At 40.1% G+C, this 19,972-nt stretch overlaps 1 protein-coding gene across 2 annotated transcripts in view; it reads left to right on the forward strand.

The window, feature by feature from the left end:
* Nucleotides 1–19,972, forward strand: part of LOC149228193 (putative E3 ubiquitin-protein ligase XBOS34) — a 285,882-nt gene that overhangs the window by 68,115 nt on the left and 197,795 nt on the right. For both annotated transcript variants that reach the window (XM_089378092.1, XM_089378093.1), the window contains one exon: nucleotides 7,034–7,148. In XM_089378092.1, coding sequence (XP_089234218.1) covers nucleotides 7,047–7,148 — 102 coding nt within the window. In that variant the 5' untranslated portion in view covers nucleotides 7,034–7,046. The remainder of the gene's footprint in view (nucleotides 1–7,033; nucleotides 7,149–19,972) is intronic.

Here is a 19,972-nt window from a genome sequence, read left to right on the forward strand (position 1 = left end):
AACACACGATTTATACGTGATCACTTGTGTATAATTAAGTTAAGTTTCGCAGGCTATAACACAACTTACAAGAAATTTAAGTGCTCCAAAGTCTCAGCAAAGCATGTGAATGTTCATCTCCTACATTTCCAAGTCCAGGTCAATGTGAAGTTGTGAGCATTGCGTTCGAATCTGATGGAATTCCTCACACTGCACAACAAATTGGATTCCAACGATGAGCAAACTCAACTTCGATGGTGAACAATGACAAAAAAACCCAAAAATAAACCATGTTGCAAGTTTTAAATGTCATTTTTCATGGGACACGTGTCCTAAGAACCAAAAACGTTAGGGCACGTTTTCAACACGTCCAAAACAAGTGTCTCGATTGGAGGACACAAAGAAAAACATTTTCGACACGTTTTAGGGCGGTTTTCGTGTGCGACACGTGAAATACGAGACACAAGACCCTGAGGGACGTTTCTTGTGACTTAGGTGATTTCCAAAGCCCATTCAAAGGAGAGACTCAGATAATAGGTTGCTTGTTTTAGAAGCAAAAGAAGGGCTCTCCAAGAAAGGCTTGACAGAAGGGGGACCTCGGGCTCTCTAAGAAAGGCTTGACAAAAGGGGGACCTTGGGTTCATGAATATTCAAAAATGATGAATGCCTAAGATCAAAACTTCCAAAATCCCTCACTTGTGATTGATTTGTTTATTTTAGGGTTTAAAGTTAGGTAAGGATGGCTCGTTCAATGGAAAGATTCAATTAAAGTGTGAGCTTTGGGAAAATCTAGGGTGACTTTCCATGAAAAACCCATGGGGAGAAATACTATAAGAGACCTAGGGTTAAGAGATATACCACGGTAAAGGCTTATCCAATGATCACCTATATTTAAAACTTAAGGTTTTGAATGATGAACTAATAGTGCAAACCTTCAAGAAATTCCCAAGTCAAAGCAATTTCAAGGGTTGTCTCTTGGTGTGATAGCTAGGGCATCAATTTATTTGAAATTCCACCTTTGGAATTCGTTCAAAACTGGAGGATGTCTAGAGGAGACATAAATGAAGAAACTTGTCTAGACAAAATCCTAAAATTCTACCTCCCTAAAATTTCGCACCAAGCCCTAGAAAATCTCCTTATCCTTAGAGGACGAAGAAAAGAGGAAGAAAAGAGGTGAAAGAACGATATTTCGTTAAGTTAATATGACCACCAAGGATCTAGGACCAGTGCATGGCTGTTGGGAAGATTGGAGTCAAAATGATCAAGATTCGGGAACTTCACTCTTCAAGGAGGCCTAAAGAAGCAACTTCACTACTAATGGATGTAGCTACATGACAACTTTAGACTTTTATACTTCGATATGCAAAATTTGATGGAGTTTCAAGGTAAAAGGTGCACAACCCACCCCTAGGATTCGTTCTCCTTGCCAAGATGAATAACTACGCAACAAGCCAAGATTACAAGTTTTTCATAAATTCACATTAAATTTTAGGGCACAAGTTAAATCAAAGCATCACATTCCATATATTAGACACAAATTATCAAGAAATTCACATAAAAAAGAGCACTTACATGACAAGAGAGTATATCCATTCATCACATTTGCAAAATAGAAGCTCCAAGAAAGATAGCGAAAATATTCGACACATCAAAATGCATTTAATCATCCAAATCATTCCACAAATTGCAGGTACGAAATCTTTAGGAAGATATATCCCAAATCCAAGTGATGATGAGAAATGAAATGAACCTCTCATTAATTTATATGATCCTGTAAGGGATTCAAATTGCCTAATTAGGCCTAATGATGTCCCCAATAACAACCTTTTGGTGACAAGCCCACCAAATAGCTCCATAATATAAAAATAAGCCCCTCTCAAGAGGGCCGAAATGACAAATGAGTAGCTAGGAGGGCCATTGAAAGGCCTAGTGAAGTCCAATATGTGCCAAAATGAATGGAAGGGCTCCAAAAATAGTGATGAAGAGGATGGCCCCTTGATTTCCAAGGAAATGACCTATGCAAGTGGCTATGGGGGCACGAAAACATCCTCATGGTTTCCAAATGAATCAAACAAGCATGTACCCCATCTACAACAACTGGAACAATGGTGCAAGCCCTCCCTTTGTCTCCCATGGTGAGACAGAATCCCATCTGGGCCCTAGATCAACTGCCAAGTGTGTCGCCGGTTGGGCAAGGTGGTCTAGATGCATCATCATCATCAAACAAGTGGAACACGAGCGAGCAATGAATGGTACTGAAGGATCCCATGGCACGACTATCTGCTCTTTGCTATAGTGGAAGCCCATGGCTCTCAATGCACACCCTACAAGTGCCAATATGACCCTCTGGAGGGCTTGGACCCTGTATAGGGAGACCAAACCCCAAGATGAAGACCCACCTGCAATCCTATATAAGATCCAATGCGTCTCCTCACCTTCTAGTACAACAAATCATTAGTGTAATTGAGAAAATGAGCTTACAAATTATGGAACCAAGTGGGCACTTCATAGTGGCATGCCCTTCCATAATGGGCTTTAGAGTGTACATGTGTATTCAAGTTCAAGAAGGAGGTTAATCAAGGACCTATTAGGTGGTTTCAACCTCTAAGGGAGTGACAGGTCCATGGTACATCCGTCATGTGGCAGGTGTCATGTGATATAATGATGGAACAGAGTGGGGCATCTGAGGAATGTGAAAAGTTCAGTACTGAAACTCTATTGCAACAACTGGAATTAATTCTTCTAACCGTTAATTGACTTAGCAGTTTATTGCTACGACAACATCAAATTAATCACATTGCAATCTTCACAAATAAAAATACTGCAAAAGAGGAACTGGAAACGGAGAAAACATTGGCACACACACAATAAATTTGACACATTTATTTTTGGACTAAAGTCCCCGGAAAAACCCAACTTGGGAAAACTGATGCAGTAGCCGAGGGTTTTTATTCTTAAGTAGCAGTGAGAAATTCTTAGTACAATAAATATCGCCAAACTGGCGAATCTGTCTAGGAGGAATACTGGCAAAAGTTATCTAAGGGAATTTATCCTCGCTCCAAGCAATCCTGACACTTGACTACCTCTAAAAATCTAGCTGTCCAACCAGCTTTACGCAGGCCTTGCGTCACCCTAGCGGAGTCCCTCAAACGCTCTGCCTGAATCAACTGCCAATCTAGTCGTCTTTCCTGCTGTTGACTGGCAAAATGCTTCTTCGGCCCTCTGGAGAACTTTCCCGACCTCTAGAACTGAAAACACATTCCTCTTCAGCTGGATCGAATTGCCTTCTTAAGGCTCTACGTTGCCTTTGCATAGCCTCCTTGAGAAAATCATAGCCTCCTTTTTCTGACTCTCCAGAAGTGGAAGAAATTCTTCCAGACTCACTATCTCTGCCCCTCTCTGTCACTGCTTCCCTTCTTTGCCTCAAACTCTTCCTGCTGCTACTCTCTGGAAAGTCCAACTTCCCAAGGAAATTGATCTCTTGTGCCTCAAGTGTGTTCCTCCATCTACCCATCGACTTCTTCTTATAATCTCCAGTTGGGACTTCAATGGCCAAGATTAAATCTTAATCATTGGTTGAGATTATTTCCTAGTCGATCTGTTTGAGAGTCTAGATGATTCACACTTTTCTCAATTAATACTGATTAATTAACCCCTTTTCCTAAGTTTAGACTTAGGAAATATTTAAAAATAGGTTAATAATCTAATTGAGACACTTCTAGGTGAAATTTCCAAAAACAAATTTTGGGTTATGGAGAACTCTTGTGTTTAAGCCTCTCCACTAAGTCTCGAGATTAGAACACCTTCGATGCAACAAAAACTAATAGGGAAGGCTCCAAGCCACATGTCATGGTACAAGGGTAACTATGATCAGGGGAGCCCACACTTGGGTGTATAGATGTAGGAGGGAGCAATTGTGGTACATGAGTTACCCCGACATTTGTTTTACCACCCTTCTTCATATGCCTTTTGCCTTTTATTGCTTTTTCTTTCTTTTAACTGCTTGGGGCTCCAGGGAATAAGAGCATGATATGTATGATGTAGCAGTGGTTATGCCTCTAAGGTTGGGAAGTTCATCACCCACTAGGTGTTGGAACAATCATGGGTTCCTTCATGATGCAGGGGGCTCATATACGGGCCCTAGGAACCAGGGTGATGGCCATGGTGATAGGGGTTAGAGCTCATGTTGGCTTTTGCCCACGTGCTGAATGTGTATGTTCCATCCATCTTTTGCATTTTGCAGTGCATTTCCTGTTGAGAGTGGCAAAATTATGCTTTTTACTTTATTTTTAGCTGCATCAACCTCTGGGGCATCTTTCCATGCCCAACCCAAAGTGTGGACAAGGGGAGGAGGAGGCTAATTCCTTGTGGACCCAATGGACAAATGTGGACCTGGATGGGAAACATGTGAAAAGGGGTTATAATGAGTGGAGCATAGTGATGTATGTGGTGTCAGGAAGTAGGACCACACAACCAAATTAGAGATTTCCCATGTATTGCCACTCCTAAAGCTAGTAGCCAAGAAAGGAGATCCCATGGGACTAGGATACAAGGTTAGCAATCAAGTTGGACAAGGGGAAAATAGTACAAACCAAGCCCATTCTTTCCATTGAATCCCCCCACTAATCCATGCCTAGAAGTGTCCATGATAAGTAAGCAAATATACCCAACTACATAATGAAAGCCATACCTTCGGGTTTGGAAGGCCCACCTTCAAACATACGATCATAACAGATGGGTGAGGGAGCATAATTGCTGGCTTAGGTGGTAGAGATGGTGGCACATCAAGTTATCTGGTGGTTGCAAGGGGTTTCCGGCTGAAGACAATCTAGGAGAAAATTTTCTCCTATAGGTGCCACCCACAGGTGGTGGGTAACAATACCAATGTAATGAACAAAGTTCAAAGTTTGTATACACAGCGAAGAGATTCAGAATATCTGAATATAAAGGTATCCATCATAGGATAATATATATATGTTTGAATACAAAAGAGATATGTGGCGATGATTGTTACAAATGAGGGTCTGCTTATAATTCTAGGCAGGTGCCCCTGCATGAACGGTCATGTCCCTAGAGACATGCCTCTTCAGTAAATAATTACTATTTAATTAACTATTATTATCATTATTGTTTATTTATATATATTTTATTCATAACATATTGTTGATTTGTGAGTATTATATCTTGCTTGCACATTACATTGTACCTATCTTTGAAGTAGAAGTACAAGTTTCATTCATCTTTGCTAGATCTATTTTGTTGCTCATATTTCAATTTATGCTATCATCTTGTACTAACACTTGTTTTGCAGCATTGCTATCCTTGTAACTTGAAGTGTTATTTCCATTTTGCAAGTATATAATCTTTACTTGAGCATTGTTTATAAGGCACTGGTTTCTCATCTTTACTTTTGTTGAATGCCATATTGATCTTTAATCGAATTTATCTTTTACATTGTTCATAAAGTCTTGTACTTGCTAAATTTAAATCAAGTTGCATTGAGAAGTGATTGTCTTGCCCTTAGTCTCCTAGAACTTGTTGTTTTCAACAAGTCTTTCCTTTAGAAACCTTCCTTAGGGTCCACCCCCCTTGGCTTTAGCTAGGAGAGAGCCTAGACAGAGAGAGTTGGGATTAGGTGACAGCCCCTTCTCTGAGCTTTGCCACCAAGGCCACACCTAGTGGGGTTGAGGATTTTTCCCACATTAACTTAGGTGTGTAAGCGAGGCGGCAACAGGACCCTTGGATGGTGGGCTAGTGTCCACAATAAGGATTTCTCTTCCAGCAAAGTTCAAACCACCAAAGACTTGCACTTGGCCTCAGTTGCTAGAAACATACCTTCAGAGAATGGAACCTTTGATGGTGGCCTAGCATGCCACCATCATCACCATTGGGTCATGACCCCATTGGCAGTAATTAACTTAAAGTTTAATTATATCATTTAAATTCTTTTCAAGCTGTCATCAAGGTGTTCAAGTAGATAAATTGGCTCTTTTATGGCAATAAATATGCACATACACATTTGCTCAGACATATGCACACAAACTAGAGATTACCTAGGCTCTCTGGCTTTTTAATTGGCCTTTATGCCAATTTATATTGGCATGACGTCATAGTTTGCTTCTGCTAGACATTATAGTTTCCTTTTGCAAGTACGTCATCAATATTTGATAGCCTTCAGTATGTCTGCCAGTTTGTTTCTTTGTCCCATTGTTGTGCATGATTGCAATGGAGTTTGGTTTAAGAATCTAAAGTTTTGAATTGTAGATCTGATATCTAATAGCATCCAAGGCTATTTTTATAGTTAAAATCTAAGTTGCATGAAACGTCGAAACGTTTCAGAGTTTCCGAAACGGGTGCATTTAGAAACGCCACCTCCCGAAAATGGAAATGTCAGCCGAAACGTCAGTTGAAACATCATATATGTATATAAATATATATAAAAAATTATAAATAAGTGAATAACACATTATCTTTCAAGAAAAAGGGGAATAACACCCATAGATGACAATTTTGAAGGAAAACCAAGTCTATATTAACTCTCATAGATGATTATATGATGGTTGAGTTTCGGCGGAGTTTCGAGTATGGGTACGGCTGGAAACGTCAAGTTCCTAGAAGTTTCGTGCAACATAGGTTAAAATATTTCATAGGATAATGGTTACTTCAACCATTGTTCTCGATCTACGTGGAATTAAATTTGTTCTGAATAGTTGTTATTTAGTCTGCAAACATTCTTTTCCAAAATTAAAATTGTTTGTGTTGCAGTCTTTGATAAATATTAGTGGAAACCAATTTCTTCTTTTACATGAAATGAGAGGGAATATCTGATGGTAAGTTTATAACACTGACATGATCCAAATAATCGTAAGATTGATATAATATTTATTTCTTTGCTATTTTCACAGATAAGGTGATTGTTTTGAATCTTGATATTTTAAATTTCCAAATATGAATTAAATGGTCTCTTGTCACAGTTGCTTTCCAACAGATACTCTTATATTTGTTGCTTTACTTGGGAAAGATACAGTAATGAAAAATTGAAACACGAATGCAGGATTTTGTAATAAATGGGTGCTCAGCTATCTAAGGATGAGCTCCTATATACAGAAGTCATGAATGGGAACCAGGAGAAGGTCAAAGCTCTCCGTCGTGCTGGGGCAAGCTTGGAGGTGTGTTCTTTTGGAACTTTTAATTCAATATCATTTTGAAAAATAGCTTTTCTAAATTTAATTTTGAGGTTTTACCACTATTAGAAATAAATATGTCATTTGCATGTCTCTAGCATCTTATTTTGGAGGTTCCCAGAATAATTGTTTGATTGTTTGAAAACTTTCTGAAGAATTTGACTTCTGTAACAGAAAGGTACTTGCAAAGTTCTCAAGTTATTCCCTAAAAGAATTGAAACTAATTGATGAATCTCTAGCATATAATTGAATGTTTCCTTAGTTGTTCATGTGTAAAGAAATGAACTAGTTCATCTCTAGACCTGACAACATTTATAGTTACCGAGAATAGATATATACCATTTTGGCATCACTTTATCCGTTTTTTTGCTTTCAGTTAGCTTAGGCTTGTCTCCAGGATTACGTGTTGCCTTCAATATGATGTGCTTCCTTTGAGAAACACAAACGATATTTATGGCTGATACAGGTTTCTGTGAGGGCTTTAGCTGATCTAATATAGCTCTGGTTTTTGCTTGGGGAAGAATATGTAGATGGCTTGTTTTTTAAGAACATAAGGTCCACCACTGTGTACAGGGGCATATTTTGTTTTTGTGAGAACATATCTGAATCTTCAAAGTTTTTGAGATTTGTGAGTTCAATTCTGCTTCTAAGGAGTTTAGATTTTTTTATTTCAGCCTTGAAACCCTATCAACTAAGTTGTTTCACAAAGATTTTCCGAAAGAAGCATCACTTGAACTTTTAAGCAGATTATTTTTAGAATGATTTTATTTGAATGGTTCTACGAAGGACTTCATGAGTTTTTATGTGTAGGTAGTTTCTAAAGAATGCTAGGCTATCTAGTCCCTACATTTAGCCATAACTGTTTCCATTGGGTGTAGCTTCTTTGAATTATTGTCTCATTCAAGTTCTTTTGCTTCTGCCCTAAGGCTTCTACCATTTGTGGTAATGTGCAGTCATTGTAGCACTAGCCATCTTTTCTAGGGTCTTCATCTGTAAGACATGGTAAATTAGCCCAATGTCTTCCTTCTTTGATTCTATCATGTTCACCCATCCTTCTTTTTTCTTTACTTCTATTGTTCTTTAATTTTCTGATCATGTTGCTTGCCTTTAATTCTTAATCCTGTCTCTTGTCTCTTGAGAGTGGGGAGCACTTTATCTTTCAGTGTGCTGGTTGGTATTGATGGAGAAGTCTCTGATTCCTCTGTCCAATTTGACAAGTGCCTTTGGCCATTTTCTGTGTTGGTTACAAAGACAAGCCCTTAATCCAAGTAACAGTTTAAGTGAGGAGAGAAAACTTATATGGCAAAGGAAATCTCATTAATGTTATTGCTGAGATGAAGGCATTGAGCTGAATGAGTTTTCTTGGAGTACAAAATGCAGAAGAAACACTTTGTGCTATAACCTAAGTCACATGACACAAGGACACAGTACATGGAAGACATGTGAGTGACGTGACACAGTGACCCCCCAGAACATGACATGGAGGACATGTTATATATTCTATATTAAAAAATATAACCAATTAGTGAATTACAAATAAAATATTAAATATATAAAACATTTAGATGATGATGATACAAATCCAATCATACAACTAATGTATACAAGCAAAAGAGCATTGAGTGCAATCCATCTCTAAACCAAAAATACATCAACAACGAGGCCCTAAATGCCCTGTAGAGTCCAAAAAAAATCATGCTACAACAAATAACTAGTAGTACATATCATCAAATCATTGCCTATATTGGAATCCCCATCATCAATATCACCCTCTAAGCATTAAAATAAGATAGAGAAAGCTTAACATGTCAAATCGAGACTCTGTTCAAGTGATGGGTACATTTTTACTAGGGTCATTACAGAGGAGTCTAACAATCAATGCCATCAACATCGAGGTACATAGAGGGCTTGGTCTTCTTAATTAAATGCTAGTTCCATACCTTCATATATGACAAACTCCAATGGAAACATTGCAATCCCCCTAATCTTGAAATCCTGGAAAACTGTTAAGTTTGTTGGATTTTGAGTGGTATCTAAAATTCTACTTTCTCCATATGAAATCTAATGAGGTCGGAATCACTCTCAAATATCCTGAGTCAATCAATGGTAATGTTAAAAAATTAAGTAAAAGGATGAAAATGAAAGATAAAAAGAGAATTTGTTTTTACTTGCATTACCATTAGTTGCATAGCATTAGGAGGGCCTAGAAAATTCTACTTACTAGAACTTGGAATCCCTTTTAGCATTGCTTAATTGCCCTTAGTTGCATTCCAAAACCCTTCAGAGCTCCAAACTTGTGACTGAATTTTGTGAGAATGAGGCAATAAATCGATTTTAAGATGCTCTTTTCACTAGACTTGTCCAAATTTCGGGGCACCAATAGGGCTTGTGTCTGACACCAGTCACACTCGTGTCTTACGAACAAGACACGAGTCAAACTCTTGTCGGATATGTGTCACCCACGTTCGTGTCTAATAGTACTGACACTCGTGTCCTACGAATATGACTTGAGTCAAACTTGTCCGACACGTGTCACCTAAGTGTCATGTCTCACACATGAAACACGTGACAGGAGGGGGGGGATGTTGGTTTGGGGTAGTATCGGATGTGCTCTAGCCACGAAATTTGGTGGAGAGGCTAAGGCACATGAGATTTCCAATACCCAGAAAGGGTTTGGGCAAATTCTAAACAGTTTGGGAGATATTAAAATAATTAATATTTTTAATGGAGTCCCTAAGTCTAAACTTAGGGAAATTAAAATACTAATATGAACTAATATAAAACTGTGTTAGAATGGTCCAAAAGTCATGGATCAAGCAAGATCTAATCTTAGCTGTTGATTAGGGACTTAATCTCGGCCGTTGATCTGTCAACGAGAAAAGTATAAGAGGAGGCTTGAGGGTCACTTGGAGAACACACCAAGAGATCAAGATTTCGAATTTCTGGGGCTGGGTTTGCTGAGAAAGTTGAGAGAGTGATCTGGAGTTGCAACTGAGAGGTAGTGAATACAGAAGCAGAGAGGCAAAGATAGTGCCGGGAGGATTAGTGCAATAGCTGGGAAAGCTGACGCAGAGGGCAGAAGCCGGAACTGCTAGGAATAGCCGGAATTGCTGGAACTGCCGGGAAAGCTGACGCAGAGGGTAGAAGCCGGAACTGCCGGAACTTTCGGGAAAGCTGATGCAGAGGGTAGAATTCGGAACTGCTGGGAACAATCGGAATTGTCGAGAACTGCCGGAACTGTCGGGAAAGTTGACGCAGAGGGCAGAAGAGGCTGACACAGTCCCTAGAGGCTGATGTTGGGGTTTTTCGTGGGGTAGATTGGAGCTGAGGAGCTGCCGGAGTGTTTATCCGGGGTTTCAGCTGGAGCATCTATGTCCGAAGGAGAGGTACTACTGTCGAGAAATTTCTCTATTGGGTGAGCCAGATTTGGCACCCAGATTGTATTCTGAAACTGCTTAATAAATCAAACCCTTAGATTGCTACACCAGTTTTCCCGCATTGGGCTTTTCCAGGGACATTAGTCCAAAAATAACGATGTCATTTGTGTGCTTGTTTCTATTTCCTTCAGTTGATGATCTGTAATGTGTTGAGCATGTGCTTGTGTTTATTTTCAGTATTTACATGGTAAATAACTTGTTAATTAATCAAAACAAGTAGGAAAGAATAAATCAGAAAGTACATGGAGGGTTTCTAACTGTTAGATTTAGAAACTTCAACATGGTATTAGAGGGTGGTTACAGATCACAGGAGAACTAAGGACATCAGCCGAGCAGAGCAACAACAGTAGAAAACAACTGTCCCGAGTGACAAAAGCTATTCCTAGCAACAAAACAACAAGGAAGGGGTGACGCAGTGCTTGTGTCATCAAGTTCGAGCCAAGAAGAGGCTGCACAGAGGCTGAGGGAGGCAAAGAAAAGGCTCATGTAGAGCCACACAGAGGCCGGAGGGTTGACACAGTTGGCTTAGGGAGCTAGTTTGTCGGTGTTGGGACTGCGCAGAGCCTAGGAGCTCTCACCTTCAGGTTGCTGGGGTTTAGGAGGCTGTGGATAAGTTGTAGAGTGGAGCTGGTGGGGTACTGTTGTCAGAACAGTACCTAACAGGGCAAGGTCAAGGAGGAGGGAGTTACTACCGAGGGTTTCAAGCCAAGAAATCCAGATCAGTGGTGCGGTTGCACAAACAATCAGAGTAGGGGGCATCTCGACATCGACAGAAGGATTTCCAGGAGGGAAATCGAGGCTCAGAGGGAGTCACATCAAGAACTTCCAGGAGGGAAGTAGAAGAGCAATGAAATGGCACTACACAGAGTAAGGGACCAGAACAGACTGGATGGAACCTCAAACTTTGTAGTCTAGAAGGCCAGAATCTTATCCGTACTTGACAGAAATTGTGTCAAGCACTTCGCCTTGAAGACGATAGCGGTCCCAGTTGATCCAACTGACAATGACAGGTATGAGGAAGCAATGGCAAGGGCCAAGGGTATCATTCTTGACGGGGTCAAGGATCATATAGTACGACATATTGTCGAGAAGAACACGACACGGGAGATGTGGGAGGCCCTGACCAAGTTGTATTAGCATACTTCCGTGCAGAGGAAGATGCTCCTAGAAAATCAGCTGCAGTCATACCAGATGCAAAAGGGAGAACAGATCGACACCTTCCTTGGTTGATTGAAGGAGATCCGAGATCAGTTGACTTCCATAGGGGCCACACCAGATCCAGAGTTGATGCTGAGAACAACCTTGAATGCAGTCTCAGAAGACTGGGAGGTGTTTGTCCAGAGCATATTGGGCAGGGCAACCCTTCCAGATTGGGAGGAAATGTGGGTGGCTCTTCGCCAACAAGAGATCAGGAGGGTGACCAAGATGGGAAGCAGCAGCAAGGGGATCAGAATCAAGAAGGAGGAGGAGGTGGATGCTGCCCTAGCTTCTGAGGGTAAGCAAGAAAAGCGGAAGAAGAAGGACCTCTCCAAGGTCAAATGCTTCCACTCTAGGAGCTGGGTCATTATGTGACCTAGTGTCTGAGGAAGAAGAGCAAGGGAGAGGCTTCCGAGGCCAAGGCAACGCCAACAACGGCAAAGAAGGAAGTGGAGACAGACAATGTCTGTGCCATGAGTGCACACACACCACTTCAGCGAAAGTGGGGAGACATCGAGCTGTAGTCAGGAGGACTATAGAAGATGAGGGGCAGGATCCTTGAGGTACCCAACTTCTTGGATTATACCTGGCTACGGGAGCCCTGAAGAGGAGTAGCAAGACTGGCGAATGTCGGTAGAGACAGATGAGGATGGAGCGGCAGAGAGAGCTACAGTGCAGGATTCCCGGGATAGCGCGAGGCTAGCAGGCTGCAACAGTGCGAGAGGCACGAGAGAGTTGCACTAGTGCATGATGGCACTGAGAGGTGTGAAATGGTGCGAGATGCAGGGAGTTGTTGTAGCAATGCAGAGGTCAGAGAGGTAGCACTTGTCAGCGATAGAGGGAGCTTCAGCATTGGGAGTGTCTTTAGCTTGACAGAGATTTTAGAGTTGGGAGATCAACTACTTATTTCTCAGTAACTGAGTTGCAGTGCAGTAGTTAACAATGGCAGTGCTATGGGTAGCACGATGCAGCATGATAAGAGGGGATGCAGTGCAGACGTAGCAGTGGCAGTGGCAGGGCCATGGGCAGTAACACGGATGCAAAGGGAGCTGTCGTACAGATGCAGCAGTGGCAGTGGCAGAGACATGGGTGGTAGTACGGGATGCAGTAGTACAGATGATGGGCAGCAGGCCTAGCATCAGGCACTGATGCTGGATGATCAGAGTAATACTCAGTGAGGATTATTGCTAGAGCACAGTCCTCGCTAAGAGGGAGTGTTGATTTGGGGTAGCATCGAATGTGCTCTAGCCATGAAATTTGGTGGAGAGACTAAGGCACATGAGATCTCCAATACCTAGAAAGGGTTTGGGCAGATTCTAAATAGTTTGGGAGATATTAAAATAATTAATATTTTTAATGGAGTCCCTAAGTCTAAACTTAGGAAAATTAAAATATTAATGTGAATTAATATAAAACTGTGTTAGAATGGTCCAAAAGTCATGGATCAAGCCAAATCTAATCTTAGCCATTGATTAGGGACTTAATCTTGGTCGTTGATCTGTCAACGAGAAAAGTATAAGAGGAGGCTTGAGGGTCACTTGGAGAACACACCAAGAGATCAAGATTTTGACTTTCTGGGGCTGGGTTTGCTGAGAAAGTTGAGAGAGTGATCTGGAGTTGCAGCTGAGGGGTAGTGAATACAGAAGCAGAGAGGCAGAGATAGTGTCGGGAGGATTAGTGCAACAGCCAGGAAAGCTGACGCAGAAGGCAGAAGCCGGAACTGCTGGGAAAGCTGATGCAGAAGGCAGAAGCTGGAACTGTCGGGAACAGCCGGAACTGCCAGGAATTGCTGGGAACTGCCGGGAAAGTTGACTCAAAGGGCAGAAGCCGAAACTGCCTGGAACATCCGGAACTGCCAGGAAAGCTGACGCAGAGTGCAGAAGAGGCTGACACAGTCCCTAGACACTGACACTGGGGTTTTTCATGGGGCAGATTGGAGCTGAGAAGCTGCCAGAGTGTTTATCTGGGGTTTCAGCCGGAGCATCTGTCTCAGAAGGAGAGGTACTACTACTGAGATTTTTCTTTGTTGGGTGAGCCGGATTTTGCACCCAGTTGTATTCTGAAACTGCTTAATAAATCAAACCCTCAGATAGCTGCACTGGTTTTCCCGCATTGGGTTTTTCTGGGGACATTAGTCCAAAAATAACGGTGTCATTTGTGTGCTTGTTTCTGTTTCCTTCAGTTGATGATCTGTAATGTGTTGCACATGTACTTGTGTTTATTTTCAGTATTTACATGGTAAATAACTTGTTAATTAATCAGAACAAGTAGGAAGGAATAAATCAGAAAGTACATGGAGGGTTTCTAACTGTTAGACTTAGAAACTTCTACAGAGGATGTGTCATGTTACTTAGGCTATAACTCATCCTGTTCCATCTGCATTGGCCTTGAGGTTTTCTAACCAAGCTTTGTGGAAATTTGAAAGTTTGTTTTTGTTTGTAAGTATTTCCTTAAAAAACCCAAAATTGAAATATACATTATTATATTCGTTGCTAGTATGTATCTCGTTGTCGGACACAAAAGGATCAATGTTGGCCATAACTAGTGCAGCTTTGGGCAATCATATTAGTTACTCAGTTATGACTCCAAATCTTGAGACAATGGATGGCATGCTTCACGGCCTTGGTCAATTGACAAAGCTGTTGAAAGTGTCTTTTGATGCAAATGTTCTCTCTACCACATATGGAGTGAAGTTGCTTGGTAGGAGTTGGTTTGTTTGAGTGCTATTCAGACAGTTATCAAACCCTTTTTTTAAACACCCCTTCAACAATCTTCTTCATTATGTGGAGTGTATCATAAGGTCATGCTTGGAAGGTAATAGTACCATTTTTACTGATCACTTGCTCCAAGAATATGATTTTTTGGGGAAACTTCTGGCAGAAGATAAAAAGCCTTTTGTAATTGATGACCCTAGCAAGTCAATAGCACCTACACGTGGTAAATCTCCTTTAAGGACAGGAAATATGGGACATATTACATGAATTGCAAAGAGGCTCTGTCATATTGGGAATAACAATATCCAAATACAGGCCTATCTATAGGAAAACCCTAATTGGAATATGTGGCAAGTGATCACTCTTAAAAGTTGTAATACAGTGCAGACTGTTTTACAGTGGGCATGTGGCCACCCGACTATGATACAAGAATGGAATTTGGATAATAATGAAGATGAGGAGATAATAGATACTTCTACTTCCATTAGTTCATTTGCAACAATCTTCGATACAACATTTGGTAATGACTCACCACAATCTACTAATTTAGTTGATGTTTCCTAAGGATATGCTAATAGACAAGTCGATTGGAAAAGAGTCATGAAAAGACATTGAAGGTTGAGATACCCTTGGAGTAATGTTTTCAGGGCTAGGAAGATGCAACCTACAGTTCTTTATTGTCTCCTCCTTCCATTCTGTACTCTCCACTGCATCTGTTAAATTGAAGACTGAAAATGCAACAAGCACTTTCCACACTTGATGACTTGATACCAGCTTGCTCAAATCCATTTAAGAAGTTCAACATCAAATATAAAGCATACGAAGATGATTTTAAAGATACAAGTAATGTTGATGTATGTATTATGTACATGTGTGCTACTTTGAAACAAAATTTGGTGGGACCAAACTGAGCTTAGATTTGAGTTAGCCTGTGTATACAAGGTCTAGGGCCAACTTATGTAAAATTTAATATTGGTTCATTTGATGATGTGTCTACCTTTGGGAGAATGTTTGGCATGATGAAGTTCCATACATCCACCTTTGAAGGAGGACTTGGGAGTGTTATTGGCATGATGAGTGGAGGAGACCCACCATTGAGGCTGAGCATTCACTTTAGAATCCTACATCCACACTAGGAAGAAGACTTGGAGAAAAGATCAGAGGACTTGCTTGCATTTCTTGTGTTAGAATACAACTTTGAAGGATTTTTGGAGGTTGGATGTTGTACTTTGAAGCTCATGCATACACTTTCGTGAGGAGATATGACAATTTTGGTGGGTTCCTTCATTTAATTACTGTATATGTGGCTTGAGGAGCCCATTTTTTGTGCATTTTAGATTAATTAACTAGAGAAGAGGGTGTTTTTCCCCTCCATAAGCTGAATTAGGGGGTTTTACCTTGAAAATCAATATTGTAATGTAAAGTAAGCTAAGCATCTCCTATAATTAGATGCACTTCCTTGTTATTTCTCGTGGTTGGATTTGTGGAAAAATCCCTAAGCAAATTATGAAATTTCTAAAATTTGTTTGGAGTTCTTTTTTCTTGGATTTTGTGCTATAGATGGAAGGCTTATGTGCCACATTGAGGAGATGATTTGTGGATGAATTTGTACAACTTCTTTGATTTCCGTGGCTAGAGTTTATGGATGATCTTTATTTTATGTGTAAGTGGTCTCTCTAATCATGTTGGATTTGTTTATCGATGATTATTAAGTGTAACTATACTTTTCTAGTGGAGAGGGCGCACTCACTTGGTTTCTTTTGGATAAATCCTTTAGAAAAAAACACTAGGAGGAATTCTAGTGGAGAATTTCCCCTTGAATTTATCTTGGAGCATGCGTACTTGGTGGATCTACTAGGGTTAGTAGTGGACAACCCTAGTCATCACCTTGGATCCATTCATACCTTCTCAAGGGATACCATGTTGACCCCACATACCCAATAAAAAGACACTAGTCTTCAGTCCCCCCATTGACTTTTATACCCTAAAATTCTCCCAAAACCATTTTGCTAGATTTACTCTTCATATCACCTTGGAAATTGGAACTCATTGCCCAATTCTAGCAATATCAATGTAGGGAAGCCTCGTTGAGCTAGAGGAGAGTCGTGTTGATTTTCTAGGGCATCTGCTAGAACTAAGTTTTTTTTCACTTGATAATTGCTTTAGTGATCAATTTAAACATTAGTTCACATAGCATTAAATTCAATATCATTTAGGTAGTTATACAAAAGAAAAACATCAACTAATAGACATAAAAAAGCAGTAGAGTAACCATGAAATAAAGAGACAAGAGACAGAGAAAATTAGGCACACAACTAGGGCAAAACCCACAAGGTGAAAACCTAGAAAAAGTTCTTCCTTATGAGAGAGAGAGAGAGTTTCCAGATTCTTTAATACATCATAAATAACAAATAGTAGAATAATATCCAAACCAGTAACCAAAATCATGCTCAAGTGCCATTTCAAAATCTAAGTCCCTGAAATTTCGGCCTCCTCCTAAAATTCCGCCCCCTAGAATTTTGGCTCGCCTGTAATTTCGCTAGATTAGAGATGTATTAGACCAAATTGATGTTTTTGAATGAGGAGAAATGATCTCCTTTATATAGCCTTCAAGTGGGGGTCAAATCGGTGCCTCTTAGAGGCCCAACGGACCTAATAAATTTGAAGGAAAATTTAAAGATTCAAATTTCCTTTTCTTTTCCAAGATGAAAATACTGACCATGGCTACCATATTTTCCAACACTTCCTCTTAGCCAGGGAGGTACTTTTCATTCTCTCTCTCAAGATCAATCTTCTCGACCAATCATAGGTCTCGTAGCCCATAGCCTAAGGAAGAGATCATTAGTCTCATCATAAGGAAAGATACATAACATCCATCTCGAATCATCTCCCCGACCATGAGGTCTCATAGCACACAACCTAAGGGAGGAACCAACAATACATCTCTCGGACCATAAGGTCTCATGGCACACAAGCTATAGGAGTAATCAACAATACATCTCTCAGACTACAAGGTCTCATGACATAGCCTATAGGAGCAATCAACAATATATCTCTTGGACCACAAGGTCTTATGACACATATGCTACAGGAGAAATCAACAACACATCTCCCGGACCCCAAGGTCTCACGACACACAACCTACAGGAGGAATCAACAATACATCTCTCGAACTGCAAGGTCTCACAACACACAACCAACAAGAGGAATCAACGATACATCTTCTGTACTAGAAGCTCTCATGGCACACAAACTACAGGAGATGGTCCATAATATGATGCTATGTAATTAGTGCTCCCTCCTCAAGGGGATTCTCAGTCATTCCAGTTTCTTCACATAAACATCAGCAACCAGTTCATCATAAAAAATGTAGCCATGGTGGATCTCAAATATTTCAACAAACAACAACATTCAACTGTTCATCCGATTTCAGTCGGGGCTTCTCTCAGAAGCAAGCATTGACAACTATCAACAAACAATAATAGATTTTAGTAGTGGCTTCTTATCTAAGTAATCATTGGTAACCGCAAAAGTGGAAATCAGAATCCATAGTTGAATCGAGCAGATAATAAATGGATTCTATCGGAAGTAGGCATCAACAATCATAGTAGAATCTAGCAGACCATAACTGAATCCAACAGATAACAAGTGGATTCTTACAGAAGCAGGCATAAACAACCATAGTAGAATCCAACAGATAACAAGTGGATTCTTACAGAAGCAGGCATAAACAACCATAGTAGAATCCAACAGACCATAATCAAATCCAACAGATAATAAGTGGCTTCTCAAAGAAGTAGGCATCAACAACCATAGTAGAATCTAGCAGAGTATAATCAAATCCAACAGATAATAATAGACTTTAGCGAAAATAAACATCATCAGATAGATCAACGAACCAATTAGAGAATCAACCAAGTTAATATTAGAGATTTTGTAGCTTCTTCAAGTCATTCATCAGGGAGATGTCGATGGACTTGCAATCCATTGTGCCAAAGATATCACCAGGCTCATGCCTTTACAAGACCAACTCCGTCTTACATAAAAGTCCTTTACATAGCAGAAAAAAATCACGGGCTCATCTTTAGCATATTTGGATCAACATCAATCTTCAAAACTTCTAGCCACCTTCATAGAAATGTGCTTCAATTGGTCTGATCTTGTTTGCTCCCTCTGAGTACAGAGCCTATCATGAGTCTTTTTGTCACATTGTTCTTCCGTCATTTCCAACAATTGCCACATCTTGGCAGTCTCGATTATGTACCTTCAAACCTCACCAGGAGGCTATGGAAGAACAAGAACAACTAAGCAAGCCAAGAGACTCATAAAAAAATAATCAATAGAAACAATCAAGATAATACTTATCTCTTGAGACTGTGTCAACTCCCTCTTGATCTTAGCCTTCTCTGATCGAGTCGATCACATCAGGGAGTCCATGCCATCATCAAAGAGTTCACATCATCATTAAGGAGTTCTCATCATCAACAAAGAGTTCATAGAGTCCAAGTCATCAAGCAATCCATATCATCATCATCATCAACGAGTCCACATCATTATCATCATCAACGAGTCCACATCATTATCATCATCAAGGAGTATCATTAAGGAATTCATATCTTCATCATCATCAAGTAGTCCACATCATTAAGGAATCATCATCATCTTATCATCATGGAGTCCATGTCATTGTCAAGAAGTTGGCCTCGTCCATATCATCATCATGTCATCATCAAGAAGTTGACCTCGTCTATATCATTATTTAGAAATTCAGTCAAGGAGTTCAATCTACATCATCATCAAGGAGTCCACAAGAAGGAGTCCTCTTGATCATCATTAAGGAGTCCATATCATCCACATCTTCACATTAACATCAATAAAGACTTCACATCCACATTATCAAGGTGTTCACATCAACAAGGAATTCATCATTAAGGAGTTCTCATCATCAACAAAGAGTTCATGGAGTCCAAGTCATCAGGGAGTTCATATCATCATTATCATCAAGGAGTATACATCATCATCAACAAAGAGTTCACATCCACAGAGTTCATCATCAAGGAGTCTACATCATCATCAACAAAGAGTTCACATCCACAGAGTACATCATCAAGGAGTTCATCATTAAGGAGTTCATCATCAATAAGCCTATATCATCAAGGGGTCAACATCATTATCATCAATATCATCAATGAGTGCACATCATGAGTTCACATCATCAACAAGTCTGCATCGTTATCATCATCAATGAGTCCACATTATCAACAAGTCCACATCATTATCATTGAGTCCATATCATCAACAAGTCCACATCATTATCGCCGAGTCCATATCATGAACAAGGAGTCCTTGTCATCATCAAAGAGTTCACATCATTAGTAACGATATAAAAATAAAACGAAAAACACAAGATACCCATGTTTTCTATTCCCTCTTGATCTTTAGCCCTCTTGAATTCAACTGG

Source organism: Pinus tabuliformis, chromosome J (genome assembly GCF_031772625.1).
Source record: "Pinus tabuliformis cultivar Carrire ecotype Pingquan chromosome J, CPIR1, whole genome shotgun sequence".
Taxonomy (NCBI): Eukaryota; Viridiplantae; Streptophyta; class Pinopsida; order Pinales; family Pinaceae; genus Pinus; species Pinus tabuliformis.